The 16,387-nt window shown below is 39.1% G+C and overlaps 1 protein-coding gene across 1 annotated transcript in view; it reads left to right on the top strand.

The window, feature by feature from the left end:
• The first annotated feature begins 2,249 nt into the window (after positions 1–2,249).
• The window catches only part of GPLD1 (glycosylphosphatidylinositol specific phospholipase D1), a 74,502-nt gene continuing 60,364 nt past the window's right edge, over positions 2,250–16,387 (top strand). Inside the window, exons 1-2 of the mRNA XM_007949811.2 lie at positions 2,250–2,346; positions 8,186–8,241. Coding sequence (XP_007948002.1) covers positions 2,250–2,346; positions 8,186–8,241 — 153 coding nt within the window. The remainder of the gene's footprint in view (positions 2,347–8,185; positions 8,242–16,387) is intronic.

The following is a 16,387-nucleotide window of genomic DNA, read 5'->3' as shown; positions in this document are numbered from 1 at the left end:
GGGTAGCATCTGGGGTCTTAAAAGCTTTCGAGTAGCCATCTAAGATGCAACTATTGTTCTTTCCCTGTCTGGAGCAAAGAAGACTGAAGAAAACCAAAGACCATAGGAGCCTCAGCCTTCATGATCCTGAGACCAGAAGATGGTGCCTGGCTACCAATGCCAACCACTCAGAAAGGGATCAAAATTGGAGATCCTGGATAGGGTGGGAAGACAAATGTGAAACAAAATTCAAAAACACAAAAATGACCAGAATTACGGGTCAGATAGAGAGAGACTGGTGAAACCCCTGAGACTATTTGTTGTTGTTGTTATGTACCGTCGAGTGGGACCCGACTCATAGTGACCCGTCCTTGGGTTTCCGAGGCAGTATCACTACGGAATTAGATTGCCCCATCTTCCTTCCAAGGAGTGGCTGGTGGGTTTGAACCGCCAGCCTTCTGGTTAGCAGTCAAGTGCCTTAGCCACTATGCTATATATGAGACTATAGCCCCAGATTATTCTTCTGACTGGAAAGGGAGTACTTCAGTGAATTGTTGTTGTTGTTGTTGTTGTTATGTGCCGTCGAGTTGGCCCCGACTCATAGCGACCCCTCCTTGGGTTTCCAAGGCAGTATCACTACACGGAATTAGATTGCCCCATCTTCCTTCCGAGGAGTGGCTGGTGGATTTGAACCGCCAGCCTTCTGGTTAGCAGTCAAGTGCCTTAGCCACTATGCTACCAGAGCTCCTTTGCCCAACCTTCCTTAGGAGTAGTGGCTTAGCTCTCAGCCAAACAACAGAAAGGTTTAGGAGCAGAACACCTACCCTAGGGAAATGCACCCCTTAGAACAATCAATGTGAGAGATCAGAAGGGCAGCATTTGCATAGGGGGAAAGCTAGATAGACAGGAATGCATAAATAAGAAGAACACAGGGAAGGGGCAGTCACAGAGAGGGGAGTTGTTTATCGTTGAGATTGTAATCAGTGCTTTGAAACAAAATGTGTATGAACTGTTGAGAGTAAAAGGAATCTGCTTTGTAAATTTGCACCCAAATTACAATATTTTTTATTTTTATTTTTTTAGAGAAAACGCTATGGAACAGTTCTACTCTGTAACACAGGGGGTCACAATGAGTCAGATTCCACTCAATGGCAATGGTATTTTGTTTCTTGCTTTTAATGAAAGTTTAGAGATTATGCTTTTTTTTTTTTTTTTTGTTATGTGCCATCCCATTGGACCTGACTCATAGTGACCCCTCCTTGAGTTTTCAAGGCAGTATCACTATGGAAGTAGATTGACCCATCTTCCTTCCAGGGAGTGGCTGGTGGGTTTGAACTGTCAGCCATCTGGTTAGCAGCCAAGTGCCTTAGGTACTACACTACCAGAGCTCCCATGCTTTTAATTAGATACCTAATTTGAGCTTTTAGAGCACCATCATTTCCATGAAGAGATTAACTTGATTAACCTAATTATTCCTATGAATTAAGTGTTATTGATGGCATACTTTATAACAGGTATATTCTGAGCCTAATATTTTCCAACCCTTCATTTCTTAGTCCTAACTCTCCCCCTAAGTGAAGCCAGCATCTGCTTGGGCTTCAGGAATCTGACCGAGCAACATGTCTCAGATAAGGCCTATAAGAACAAGGAGAGGTAGGCAGGCCAGTTGTGGCTGCTCTTGGGTAATCTCATACTAGTGTCAGTATCTGTTGCCAAATACTGAAAGAGAAGCCCATTCCAGCTCATCACCATCAAAGCTTTTCCAGCATTTGTGACTTTGGAGGCTGAGGAAGCAGGGAAACCTGATAGATGCGTGGAGAGGATGCATGAACCATCATTCCTTGTAAGGTGAGGCAGTGCAGTGTAGTGACTATCAATCTGGATCTCTTTAGAAAGCAAATAATATCTGGAGACTACTGGATTTGTGTCTCTCTACAGCTTTCATGTTAAAATGAAATCCAGAGGAAACCTCAGTCAGAAGATGGCAATGTGTTTTAAATTTTCATTTATTACTTCTCTCCCCAGCTCCCTGCACCCCTCAAAATGGACAGAGTTTGTTTGCTGTTCTGGTGAAGCTTAACAGTAGTTGAACAGTTGATTTCATTGGAAAACAATATTATTTCGACATGAGGCTGGGTTTTCTGTGTCAGTGACCTGCTTAGGGAAAAGTAATGGATTTCTGCTGGCATTTCAGTGTTCCTGCGTTTCAGTGTTCAGAAGCCCTGAGCATTTCCCAGATCCTCAGAGGAGCTGTGAGTAATGACAGCAACATGTCTGCTTTCAGGTTCTGGGCCAGCCTGCTGATTGTTTTGGGCTATCTCTGTCCTGGAGGTTCATCGTGTGGCATTTCAACACACATAGAAATAGGTAAGTTCTGGTGCTTTGTCACAATATTGAGAGGACCATAAATCTATCAAAAGATATTTAGAGAGGGATTTAATGTCTGTGCCATGTCTTGATAGAATTTTCCCCAGCTGCACTGAGCAGCCTGGTAGGGGAGAGGAGATAGCTATGATTAAAGTTGACCAGGGATGGGGACTCTCAGATGAGTTCATTAAGGGAATAGGTAAGCAAGCAAGCGGATGCCTCTCTGGGTGTTCCTTTGAGTGGGTAAATAGTGAGGAACTAGATGAATTAGAGATTGCAGCAAAGCAGAACTGATACAATGGGAGAGGAGAAGAATGGGCAGCCTGTTGTAAGTGGTTGTTAGTTGCCATTGAATTGATTCTAACTCATGCTTCATAGTGTCTTCAGGGCTGTGACCTGAAAGAAGTGGATTGGTAGGTCTTTCTTCCAAAGTGCCTCTGGGTGGAATTGAACTGCCAACCTTCTGGCTAGTAGTTGAGCACTTAACTGTTTGCACCACCCAGGGACTCCTAATGTTGTAGGAGTGAGGAATTTTTTGTTGTTTTATATGTCTGAGGGCAGGCAATTCCAACTATACGAAAAGGGCTCTTTGTGGCTGTGGGAATGGGTCCTGTGAGTTAATTGGCTTTAAAGGTGATTGGCTTCAGGTCATCTGCATTGACATTAGAGGTGTCCAGAATGATGGCAGGAGTTGAGGAGGAGAAGAGTACAGCAAGCTGGTGCCAACCACCAGTGGCAAAGGCAGAGCAATCTGGATATGGGTAGGTAGTAGCACAGATTATGGCTCTTGTTATAAAGTGCATTTGTAATATTTTTGACATGTGGGAAGTATGAGCCAATTTGTAATATAATTTAGATATGACTACATCGTATAGCAGTTTTCAGATTAATTTCAGATATACGTGATGTTCTAGGTTTTATTTAGTTTAGATAAAAATAATAATGATAGTTTGTAATTATACCATATTTAGGAGTGATACAGTAGAACAAGATTAAAAAGAAAATGTGGAAACTTATCAGGGTAAAATAGACCTAGATATTGAGCTACAGTAGGTAAAAATCTTAGGATCATAGAATTTTATGACTTGAAGACACAAGAGGTCACTGAGTCCACTTCCTTTTATAGATGAAGCAGCTGATCCCAGAAAGCTCTTGCCCAAAGTTTCACATCTAACTTGTTAGTGGCAGGTCTAGAATTATGTGTCCTGACAGCTAGTTCTGTATTCTTTTCATTAAATATTTATTGTTAAAAGCAAGGCAGAAGATACTGGAGAAGAGAATCAGAGCTAGGATCTACTACCAGCTCTGCGGTAAACTAAATGAGTGACACTGAGCAATTTACTTTATCTCCCAATTCTTCTGTAAAATAAAGGCGATGAACTTCTTAAAGAATTTTACAGTGTCTTCCAACTCTAAGATCTGTGAAATTACTAAAATCTGTTCTGAAGTGAAACAGACATGAATGGAAATATTTCGCTTTTTAATCCTTAAAGATTTACATGACAAATGAAATCTAAAATTTTAATGAAATTAGATCATTGCCTTTCTGCAACAAACACCAAACAGTGCTCTGATGTGAACAGCAGTGAAAGCAACTCCTGAGACAGTATCTACACAGATTTTGAGAATATTTTATATAAAAGGAGACTAAAATGCCAACATGTATTTATTTATTTAACATTATTTATATGGTTTTGTATATATTTCATGGCATTCATCATCACAAAGAATATATTAAGATCTATCCTGAAATATAATGCTGTCAGCGATAGCATAATATCTATACGCCTATGAGGAAAACCAATTAATACGCTATTATTCAAATTTACGCACCAAAGACCAAAGCCAAAAATAAGGAAGTTGAAGATTTTTATTAACTTCTGCAGTCTGAAATTGACCAAGCATTTAATCAAGACCAAAATGGATGTCAGAAGATACTCTGAAACTTGCCCTTGAAAGGAGAGTAGCTAAAGCAAATGGAGGGAAGGTTGGGCAATCTTACTTTCATAGTGATACTGCCTTGGAAACCCAAGGAGGGGTCGCTATGAGTCAGGTGCGACTCGACGGCAGATAACAACAACAACAACAAAGCAAATGGAAGAATCAACATGATAAAAGAGCTGAACAGAAGATTTCAAAGAGTGGCTCAAGAAGACAGAGTCAATTATTATAATGAAATGTGGAAAAACCTGGAATTAGAAAATCAAAAGGGAAGAACATGCTCAGCCTTTCTCAAGCTGGAAGAATTGAAGAAAAAATTCAAGCCTCAAATTGCAATATTTAAAGATTCCATGGGCAATATGTTGAATGATGCAGGAAACATTAAAATGAAGAATATATGCACACTCACTATACCAAAAATGATTGGTAGATGATAATCCATTTCAGGAGGTGGCATATGATCCAGAATCAATGGTGTTGAAGGAAGAAGTCAAAGCTGCACTAAAGGAATTGGCAAAAAAACAAGGCTCCAGGAATTGATGGAATACCCACTGAGATGTTTCAACAAACGGATGCCACCCTCGAGGCACCCACTTAGCTATGCCAAGAGATTTGGAAACAGCTACCTGGTCAACTGACAGGAAGAGATCAATATTTGTACCCATTCCAAAGAAAGGTGATCCCACAGAATGTGGAAATTATTGAACAATATCACTGATATCACATGCAAGTAAAATCTTACTGAAGATAATTCAAAAACGTTTGCTACAGTATATTGACAGAGAACTTCCGGAAATGAAAAGTAGATTCAGAAGGGAACGTGGAGGGAGGGATATCATAGCTGAAGTCAGATGGATCTTGATCCAAAGCAAAGAATACCAGAAAGATGTTTACTTGTGTTTTATTGACTATGCAAAGGCATTCAATTGTGTGGATCATAACAAATTATGGATAACATTGAGAATAATGGGAATTCCAGAACACATACTCATGAGGAACCTGTACATACATTAGGAGGCTGTTGTTCAAACAGAATAAGGGGATACTGCGTGGTTTAAAATCAGGAAGGGAGTGGGTCAGGGTTGTATCCTTTCACCATACTTATTCAATCTCTATGCTGAGCAAATAATCTGAGAAGCTGGACTATATGAAGAAGAACATGGCATTAGGATTGAAGGAAGGCTCATTAACAACCTGAGATACATAGATGACACAACTTTGCTTGCTGAAAGTGACGATGACTTGGAGCACTTACTGATGAAGATTGAAGACCACAATCTGCAGTATGGCTTACACCTTGATATAAAGAAAACAAAAATCCTCACAACTGAATCAATAAGCGGCATCATGATAAATGGAGAGAAGATTGAAGTTGTCAAAGACTACATATTACTTGGTTCTACAATCAACAGCAATGGAAGCAGTAGTCAAGACATCAAAAGATGTATTGAATTGGGCAAATCTGTTGTGAAAGACCTCCTTCAAGAGCTGAAGAGCAAATATATTTCCTTGAAGACTAAGAGGCGCTTAACCCAAGCCATGGTATTTTCAGTCACTTCATAGGCATGTGAGAGCTGGATGATAAATAAGAAAGATTGAAGAAGAGTTGATGCTTTTGAGTTGGTGAAGAATGCTGAAAGTACTATGGACTGCTAAATGAACTAACAAATCTGTCCTGGAAGAAATGCAGCCAGAATGCTCCTTGGAAGCGAGAATGGCCAGACTTCATCTCACCTACTTTGATCATGTTGTGAGAAGGGACCATTCTCTGGAGAAGGATGTCATGCTCGGTAAGATGGAGGGTCAACAAAAGAGGGGAAGACCCTTACCAAAATGGATTGACACAGTGGCTGCAGTGAAGGGCTCAGGTATAGCAAGGATGGTGAGGCTGGCACAGGACCGGACAGTGTTTTGTTCTCTTGTACATGGGGTCACTATGAGTCAGAGACGACTCAATGGCATCTAACAACAACTTATATATTGTGATTGTTTCCTTTTCCCTTCTTATATAGGACCTAAATAGAAGTTTACATGAATGGCAGCTTGTTGTTGCTGTTGTTAGGTGCCATCCAGTCAGTTCTGACTCATGGTGACCCTGTGTACAACAGAACAAAACACAGCCTGGTCCCGCACCATGCTCACAATCATTGCTATGCTTGAGCCCATTGTTGCAGCTACTGTGTCAGTCCATCTCACTGAAGGCCTTCCTCTTTTTCACTGACCCTCTACTTTACCAAGCACGATGTCTTTCTTTTGGAAATGGTCCCTTTTTATAACACGTCCAAAGTATATGAGACCAGGCCTCTCCATCCTTGCTCCTAAGGAGCATTGTTTCTGTACTTCTTCCAAGACAATCTGTTCATTCTTCTGGCAGTTCACGGTATTTTTAATATTCTTCATCAACACTGTAATTCAAAGGCATCAATTCTTCTTACTTATTCATTGTCTAGTTTTCCATTCATATGAGGCTGTTGAAAATACCATGGCTTGGGTCAGGTGCACCCTAGCCCTTAAAGTGACATCTTTGGTTTTTAACACTTTAAAGAAGTCTTTTGCCCAATGATTTTTGGATTACTGCTTTCTTGGGTGTTAATTAGGGATCTCAGTAAAACTAAATCCCTGACAATTTCAATATGTTCTCCATTTCAATATCTTCTCCATTTATCTTCACAACTCCATTTATCATGAGGTTGCTTGTTGGTTCAGTTGTGAGGATTTTTGTTTTCTCTATGTTGAGGTGTAAGCAATACTGAAGGCTGTAGACTTAGTTAATTATAATTGGCCTCATCAATGGTTTTGTTCTATAAATCATATATCAACTTCCTATGTGAAGATTATTTGTGTCAGTGTGGCCTTGTCACTTATGGTATTAATGCTGATAATATATTGTTGTTGTTTTGTGCTGTTGAGTTGCTTCTGTCTCATAGTGACTCTATAAAATGGAGTAGAACTGCCCTATAGGGTTTCCTAGGCTTTAATATTTATGGCAGCCGATCTCCAGGTCTTTTCTCCCACGGAGCTGCTGGTGGGTGTTTGAATTGCCAACTTTCAGTTAGTAGTCCAGCACTTAACCATTGGGCCACTAAGTCTCCTTGCTTATAATTTTGTAGTAGCTATATACTTTTTCATGGTATAAATTTTAAAAAATTGCATGTGATTCACAATAAAAATAAGGACCATGTCTCTTCACAAAGAATGTTAATCTTTCTCTTGATTCTGAGAAGATTCTGGGTGTGGATGTGCATGAGGGTGTGTATGTATTTATGTGTGTGAGTGTGTAGGTGGCTTTCTGAGTTTCTTTTGTCCTTCCAAATGGTCCTATGACGAAAGAATGTGCATCTTTGACCAATCAATAGTTTAGGCCCTTTATCATGTTTTTACTTGAGTTTATCTACCTCAGTGGGTGGTTCTGAGGCAAAATCTGATGATGGTAAATTCTGTTTATTGAGATCCTATCATGTATCAGTCATTGTTCCTGTCACTTAGCATTAATTTTCTATAATTCTCTTAACAAAGCTGTGAGATCAATGTAACTTTTGGGTGGGTCGCTATGAGTCGGAGCTGACCTGACAGCAGTGCGTTTGGTTTGGTTTGGTTTAACTTTGAATAAGAGAGAACTGAGGCCTAGAGAAGTTAAAGAACTTACCCAAGGTCATAGAGCAAGTTAAGTAAAAATATTAAACAAGTATGCCAACTTTATTTGCATTATAATACAAATATTGTATGAATCTAATTATACCTAATGAAGATTTTAAATGAGTACAAACTTAATTTCCATTTTCTACTTTTTTGACAGTTACAACCATGAAATTATATTTTTTCTTCTAAAATGATCTCTAGTAAGTTCCATTTTCAATTATAGCTGAACTTAATTGACTTATGTATTTATTTCTCCCAGGACACAGAGCTCTGGAGTTTCTCACGCTTCCAGTTGGGAGTGTTAACTACAAAGAGGTATAAAGCTTGATTTTTCTTTTATTCCTTGTGCATTAACTTTCTTCAGTAGTGCCAAACAATGATCCTAACAGATATAAACAATAATTTTAAGAATTATTTTTATGTCTCTGTAAAACATTACTATTTTATATTAAAAAGTGTGTGTCCTGGCAAATGGCTTGCCTCTAAGTACTATTTGAACATTATATATATTTGGAAGACTAGGCGATCTGCTACTGTAGATATACCACCTCAGAAACCCAAGGAGGGGTCACTTTGAGTTGGATCAACTCAATGGCAGTGAGTTATATATAAATATTATATATAATACATAAATATGATACAGAAATATGTAATGTATAAATATTATATACATATATAAATGTTACAATAATTTAAAATAATATTTTTAAAGTTTTCAAAAATTATATCTCTTATTTTTATAAAGAGAGATCATATCTGAGATAAGTCATTTATTTTCCAGTTCTCATCTCTTTGTGTTGCATACAATTGCATCATCATGAGGAGAAGGAAGTATTTTCTCAGAAGTAGGCATTGGGATGTTCCTTCTGATTTCTCCTACTGTATTCCTGGTAGGATCGTACGATGGCTCACATCTACCCATTCTCAAATTAGCTTCACACATTCTGACCCTATGCACTATTTCTAGCTCCATAGCTAAATAATACTTTGTGACAAAGATGATTATTAAATATTTACATCCAATAAGACTGGTTAGTATTTCTTCATGACATCAGAATTGGATCAAATTATTACCAATAAGTCTTTATAATCCAGTATGAAAAGCAGGATGGCAAGATAATGGAAATCTATAATATCCCAAACCACTATTAGTCATTAGTTTCAACTTCCTTACTTGGAAAAAAAACCAACATTTATGTTAGACTTTCATTTTTGATGACCCTGGTAGGAAGCAGGGAAGAAAGAGAAGTGGGGCAAGGATCTGTCTGATTCATCACGTGAAAAATTAACCCTGAGTGCATGCAGCAGAGTGATTGTCAAGTGGAGGTGTCTTCAAGCTTGCATTATTAACTTAATTTTGAAACATGTGAAATGGACACCAGACACTTCTCTTTCTAATCCAAATTCTGATATTGTCATTAGAAACACACTTCTTCCTTTTAACTTATGAACATAGATAGCGATTTCTTTACCTTTTATAATATCATCAAGTCCCTTTTCAAAGACTGATGCTCCATTTTATATCTCCATATGTAGGAGATAATTATGGTGTAGTGCCTAAGGCATTTGACTGCTAACAAGAAGGCTGGTGGTTCAAACCCACCAGCCACTCCTCAGAAGGAAGATTGGGCAATCTACTTCTGTAGAGATATTGCCTCAGAAACCCAAGGAGGGGTTGCTATGAGTCACAGCCAGCTCGACAGCAGTGAGGTTTTTTTTTTTTTGTAATGAGACTAAACATATTTTGAAGAATTTGTTGACCATTTTATTACCTCTTCTATGAATTACCTGAGCTTTGGTCATTTTTCTATTAGAATATTTCTCATCTTGAACTATTTGTTGTTGTTTTTTTCCGTCGAGTCGGCCCCGACTCATAGCGACCCCTCCTTGGGTTTCCGAGGCAGTATCACTACGGAAGTAGGATTGCCCAACCTGCCTTCCGAGGAGTGGCTGGTGGGTTTGAACCGCCAGCCTTCTGATTAGCAGTCAAGTGCCTTAGCCACTATGCTACCAGAGCTCCTCATCTTGAACTATAAGAATAGCTTATTTACTAGCTGTTGTTGTTAGGTGCTATTGAGTCAGTTTTTGAGTAGAACTGCCCCAGAGGTTTTCTAGGTTCTGATCTTTATGGAAGCAGGTTGCTGAGCACTTAACCATTGTGCCACTCAGGTTCCTTCTCCCTGCTAACACCTGCTTTTTGATGACCTCTCAACTTACTGGTGAAGTCATACAGAAGGAAGTGGCCTGAAGGATTCTAGTGGCAGACTGGATAGAGAGATCCCCACATGCTGGCAAGATCTTGGCTTGATCTACACATTCAGGACTGAACTTTGTTGGTTTGGAGATTCTTGTTTTTGTTGCTGTCAAGTCATCTCTAACTCATGGTTAGCTTATATATTAAAAAAATGAAATGTTGCCTGGCCTGTGTCATATTCATGATCATTAATATGGTTGAGCCCATTGTTGTGGTTATTGTGTCAATACATCTCATTGACTGTTTCCCTCATTTTTGCTGACCTTCCACCTTACCAACCATGATGTAATTTTTCATCAATTGGTCTTTCCTGATGATGTGTCCAAAGTAAGAGAGCCAATGTTTTCCTTCCTTGCTTCTGGTTATATTTCTTACAAGACTGATCTGTTCATTCTTTTGAAGGTAATTTTTTGTTAATACACCCAGAGGTGACTGCACCTCAAATACTTAACTTACACTAACCAAATTAATAAGAGATTAATATATAAAGCTGAGAAAATAAGTTTATAGATTTATGAGAACTGTAGGAACCAATTTGACTTTACATAGGTGGTCATTGTTGCTCTGATATTTACTCTCTTTCTACAAGAATAAATAGAATGTTGGGACCATAGTTACATGGGACAACAAGCTCAATTGGCATAACATATTACACAAAATCATTGTTCTACATCCTACTTTGATGAGTAGCGACTGGGGTCTTAAAAGCTTGCAAGCAGCCATCTTGATGCAATAATTGGTCTCTCCTTGTCTGGAGGAAAGAATAATGAAGAAAACCAAAGACACATGGAAACAATTAGTCCAAGGGACTAGTGGACCATGCGAAAGTCAGCCTACATGACCATGAGTCCAGAAGAACTAGATGGTGGCCAACTCTCACTGTCTATCACTCAGAGAGGGATCAAAACAGGTCCTAGATATGTTGTTGTTGTTGTTGTTCTTTTGCCGTCGAGTCGGCCCCGACTCATAGCGACCCCCCCTTGGGTTTCCGAGGCAGTATCACTACGGAAGTAGGATTGCTCAACCTTCCTTCTGAGGATCCTAGATATAGTGGGAGAAAAATGTGGAACAAAACTAAAACTCATAAAAAAGACCAGTCTTACTCGTCTGAAAGAGACCAGTGAAACCCCCAAAACAGTGGTCCCTATTCTCCCTTCAGGCCTGAAATTGAACTCACTTCCATGGCATCCAGCCAAACAATAGACAGGCATATAAGGTGAACATTTACACCAGGTAGGTACACTCCTTAGAACAATCAATCATGGGAGATCAGAAGGGCAGTATTTGCACAGGGAGATAGTTCAGAGGGCAGGAATGCATAGGAAAGGAAGACACAGGGAAAAGGTGGGAGGAAGTGGGAAACAAAAAGTTGTTACATTATAAGGATTGCAATCAATGTCATGAAACAAAATGCATATGAACTGTTATATATAAAAAGAATTTGCTCTGTGAACTTTGATCCAAATCACAATAGAAAAGAAAAGAAAAATTAAAAATAAAATGTATGTTGAGCAGCAAATCAGAGCAATGAAGGTTATTTGATTGGTTGTCAGCCTCTCCCTGTCCCCACCCCCAAACAGAATAAAATTGTATCTTTTCAGATTATGAAACAATAGAAGATAGTTGTTATAAATCTCAGAGATAACCAATGTAAACATTTTGCTTTATTTCATTCCAGGAAGTTTCTGTGCATTTATTCCAAACTCCAAACTCACTGCCATCAAGTCAATTAGACTTATAGCAGCCCCTCCTTGGATTTCCGAGATGATATCTCTACGGAAGTAGATTGCCCAATCTTCCTTCCGAGGAGTGGCCGGTGGGTTTGAACTGCCTGCCTTCTGGTTAGCAGTCAAATGCTTTAGGCACAGGCCACCAGAGCACCATTTTTTTTTTTTTTTTAAATACGTTATACTCTACAGACTATTTTGACACATAGTGCCTAAGGCATCTGACTGCTAACCAGAAGGCTGGTGGTTCAAACCCACTAGCCACTCCTCAGAAGGAAGACTGGGCAATCTACTTCTGTAGTGATACCGCCTTGGAAACCCAAGGAGGGGTTGCTATGAGTCAGGTCCGACTTGATGGCACATAACCACAACAACAATTTTAGCTTTTTATTTTAAAATATTTTAAAGCTTACAGAAAAGTTATAAAAATACAACAGATATTTCCTATTTGCCCCTTACCCAATTTCCTCAATTGTTGACAGCTTACCATATTTTTCTTTTCATTTTTTTCTCTCTCTATGTATATGTGTGTGTGTGTGTATGGCATCAGTTGTTGACTTGATTACTCATCCTTTAACACATTATTCCTTATTTTCTAAAAATACAGATACTATTCTATATAACCAGGGTATATTAATATAAATCAGAAAATCAACACTAGAATAATGCTATCACACAGTCCTCTGACCTCATTCTAATTTTACCAATTGGCTCAGCAATGTCCATTATGGGTGTAGACCAATCCAAGATCATATCTTGTATTTAGTTATCAATTCTCTTTGGCCTTCTCCAATCTAGGACAGTTCCTCAGGCTTACTTTGTAATGACTTTGACATTTTTTTAAAAGTACAGACCAATAACTATAGAATCTAATGTGATGTTGTCTTATGGTTTCTTGCAATAGATTCTCCTACAGGTTATGCATTTTTGGCTGGAGTATCATAGAACATTAAAGTGATGTAGCATTCTTGCATCATGCCAGATGGCATGCAATGGTAATTTGTCCCATTACTGGCAATGTTAACTTTCATTTTGAGCATTGTGTTTTTCAGTTCTAAATTTCCTTTTGGCTCTTATATTTCTATTTCTTTGCTGAGACATTCTGTAGTTTTCATTTTTGCCAAGCAGGTTCTTAATTGTTCATTGAAGCATATTTATGATGGCTGTTTTAAAAGATAAGTCAGATAATTATAATTTTTCTGTCATCTTGGTGTTGATATCTATTCCTTGTCTTTTTCATTAGTTTGAGATTGTCCTGACTTTTGGTAGGATAAATGAAAGAATTTTGCAAGATAGAATTATTCATTGCAAATACCTTTTTTCCAACAACATAATCGACGACAACTATACATGTGAACTTCACTGGATGGAGTACACAGGAATCAGATTGACTACAGCCGTGGCAAGAGATGATGAAGAATTTCAATATCTTCAGGCAAAACAAGGCCAGGAGCTGACTGTGGAACAGATCATCAACTCTTCATATGCAAGTTCAAGTTGAAGTAGAAAACAATTAAAACAAGTCCACGAGAGCCAAAGTATGACCTTGGTAATATCCTTCCTGAATTTAGAGACTGTCTAAAGAATAGATTTGATGCTTTGAACACCACTGACTGAAAACCAGAGGAATTATGGGATGACATCAAGTATAGCATTCATGAAGAAAGCAAGAGGTCATTAAAAAGGCAAGAAAAGAAGAAAAGACCAAAATGGTTGTCAGAAGAGACTCTGAAACTTGTCCTTGAGTGAAGACCAGCTAAAGCAAATAGAGGAAATGACAAGATAAAGAGAGCTGAACACAGGATTTCAAAGAGTAGCTCAAGAAGACAAAACCAATTACTATAATGAAATGTGCAAAGACTTGGAGATAGAAAACCAAAAGGGAAGAACATGCTCAGTATTTCTCAAACTGAAAGAACTGAGGAAAAATTTAAGCCTTGAATTACAATATTGAAAGATTCTATGGGAAAATATTGAATGATGCAGGAAAAATCAAAAGAAGATGGAAGGAATACACAGAGTCACTGTACCAAAAAGAATTGGTCAATGTTCATCCATTTCAGGAGGTAACATATGATCAAGAACCAATGATATTGAAGGAAGAAGTCAAAGCTTCACTGAAGGAATTGGCAAAGAACAAGGCTCCAGGAATTATGGAATACCCATTGAGATGTTTCAGCAAATGGATGCTGTGCTAGAGGCAGTCACTTGGCTATGCCAAGAGATTTGGAGGACAGATACCTGGCCAACTGACTAGAAGACATCTATATTTGTATCCATTGCAAAGGAAGGTGATCCCACATGCAGTAGTTAAGGTTGTGTGTCAACTTAGCTGGGCCTGGTTCAGTGGCTGGGCAGCTGGATGTACTATTCCCCATGATGAGACTGGCAATCAACTCCTTGGTGGGATCTACCACAAGCAGCTAAGTAGCTGCTTTAGGAATGTGGTCTGCTTCCCGTATATAAGAAGCAGCTTTGGGAATGCTCTCTAGTTTATGGTATGCTTGAACCCTGCATGTAGCAGTGTTGTTGTTCAGCAGTCTGCCATGCTCCGCTGACCTTGGGACTTTCAATGGACTTGAATTAATGGCCTGCTGTGTGGTTTGATAACATCAGGACTGTGCCTTTTTACCTGTCAACCTTGGGCTTGTCAGTCTCAGCAGACAGTAGCTGTCTGAGTGAAGAAAAGCTTCTAGCTACAGTGGGCTGGGAGCAGGAGGCAGAGCTGAAGCCCAAGGTTGAGGGTCTTTCACCCAGCCCCTAGAGCCTGGCACCTTGAATTCAGACTTAAAACCTCCAAACTGTAAAAGAATAAACTCCTGTTTGTTCAAGATCCCATTTGTGGTATATTCCTGTAAGAGTGGCACTTGGTAACCAAAACACCATAGAACATGGAAATTATTGAACAATAGCATTAATATCATATGCAAGTAAAATCTTACTGAAGATAATTAAAAAATGGTTGCAGCATTATATGGAGAGAAAGCTTCCAGAAATGCAAGTTGGATTCAGAAGAAGATGTGGAATAAGGAATATTATTGCTGACGTCAGATGGATCTTAGCTGAAAGCAGAGAATACCAGAAAGATGTTTACTTATGTATTATTGACTATGCAAAAGCATTCGATTGTGTGGATCATAACAAATTATGGATAACATTGAGAAAAATAGGAATTCCATAACACTTGATTGTACTCACGAGGAACCTGTACATAAATCAGTAGGCTGTCATTCAAACAGAACAAGGGGATACTGTATGCTTTACAATCAAGAAGGTAGTGTGTCTGGGTTGTACCCTGTCACCCATACTTATTCAATCAATATGTTGGGCAAATAATCCAAGAAGTGGGATTATATGAAGAAGAACATGGCATTGGGATTGAAGGAAGACTCACTAACAATCTGCGATACACAGATGACACAATTTTGCTTGCTGAAAGTGAGGATGACTTGAATCACTTACTGATGAAGTACAGACTACAGTTTGCAGTATGGATTACACCTCAGTATAAAGAAAACAAAAATCCTCACAACTGGTCCAATAAACAGCTTCATGATGGATGGAGAAAAGATTGAAGTTGTCAAGGACTTCGTATTAGTTGGTTCTATAATCAACACCAATGGAAGCAGCAGTCAAGACATGAAAAGACATATTGTGTTGGGCAAATCTGCTGCAAAAGACCTCTTACCAGTCATGAAGAGCAAAGATGTCTCCTTGAAGATTAAGGTGTGCCTAACCCAAGCCATGGTATTTTCAATCGCCTCTTATGCATGTGAGAACTGGACAATGAATAAGGAAGACCAAAGAAAAGTTGATGCTTCTGAGTTGTGGTGTTGCAGATGAATGCTAAGAGTACCATGGACTGCTAAAAGGACTAACAAATCTGTCCTGGAGAAAGTGCAGCTGGAATGCTCCTTGGAAGTGAGAATGGCCAGACTTTGTCTCACCTACTTTAGCCATGTTGTCAGAAGGAACCATTCCCTGGAGAAGGATATCACACTTGGTAAAGTGGAGGGTAAATAAAAAAGGGGAAGGCCCTCAACAAGATGGATGGACACAGTGGCTCCAACAATGGGCTCAGGTATAGCAAGGACTGTGAGTCTGACACAAGACCGGGCAGTGTTTTTTTCTGCTGTGCATAGGGTCACTATGAGTCAGAGACGACTTGACAGCACCTAGCAACAACAACAAATAATTTTTTAATTGATATCTGTACATTTGAGGTATTAAGTTTTGAGAGTCTGGATCACATTTAAACCTTCTCTTTTAACTGATTTCCTCTTGACACCACTCTAGCAGTGGAAGGAAGAACACCATCTTCTTATTGCCAAGGTTGGGGTAGAGGTGCCAGCCCCCCACTAGGCCTCACTGTTGTTGTTGTTGTTGTTATGTGCCGTCAAGTCAGACCCAACTCATAGCGACCCCTCCTTGGGTTTCTGAGGCAGTATCACTACAGAAGTAGATTGCCCCATCTTCCTTC

The sequence above is a fragment of the Orycteropus afer genome, unplaced genomic scaffold (assembly GCF_000298275.1).
Source record: "Orycteropus afer afer isolate SDZICR_OR568_19922 unplaced genomic scaffold, OryAfe1.0 scaffold00255, whole genome shotgun sequence".
In the NCBI taxonomy this organism is placed as follows: domain Eukaryota; kingdom Metazoa; phylum Chordata; class Mammalia; order Tubulidentata; family Orycteropodidae; genus Orycteropus; species Orycteropus afer.
Note: the sequence above shows the minus strand (reverse complement) of the source record. Positions and strands in the feature narration are given on the sequence as shown.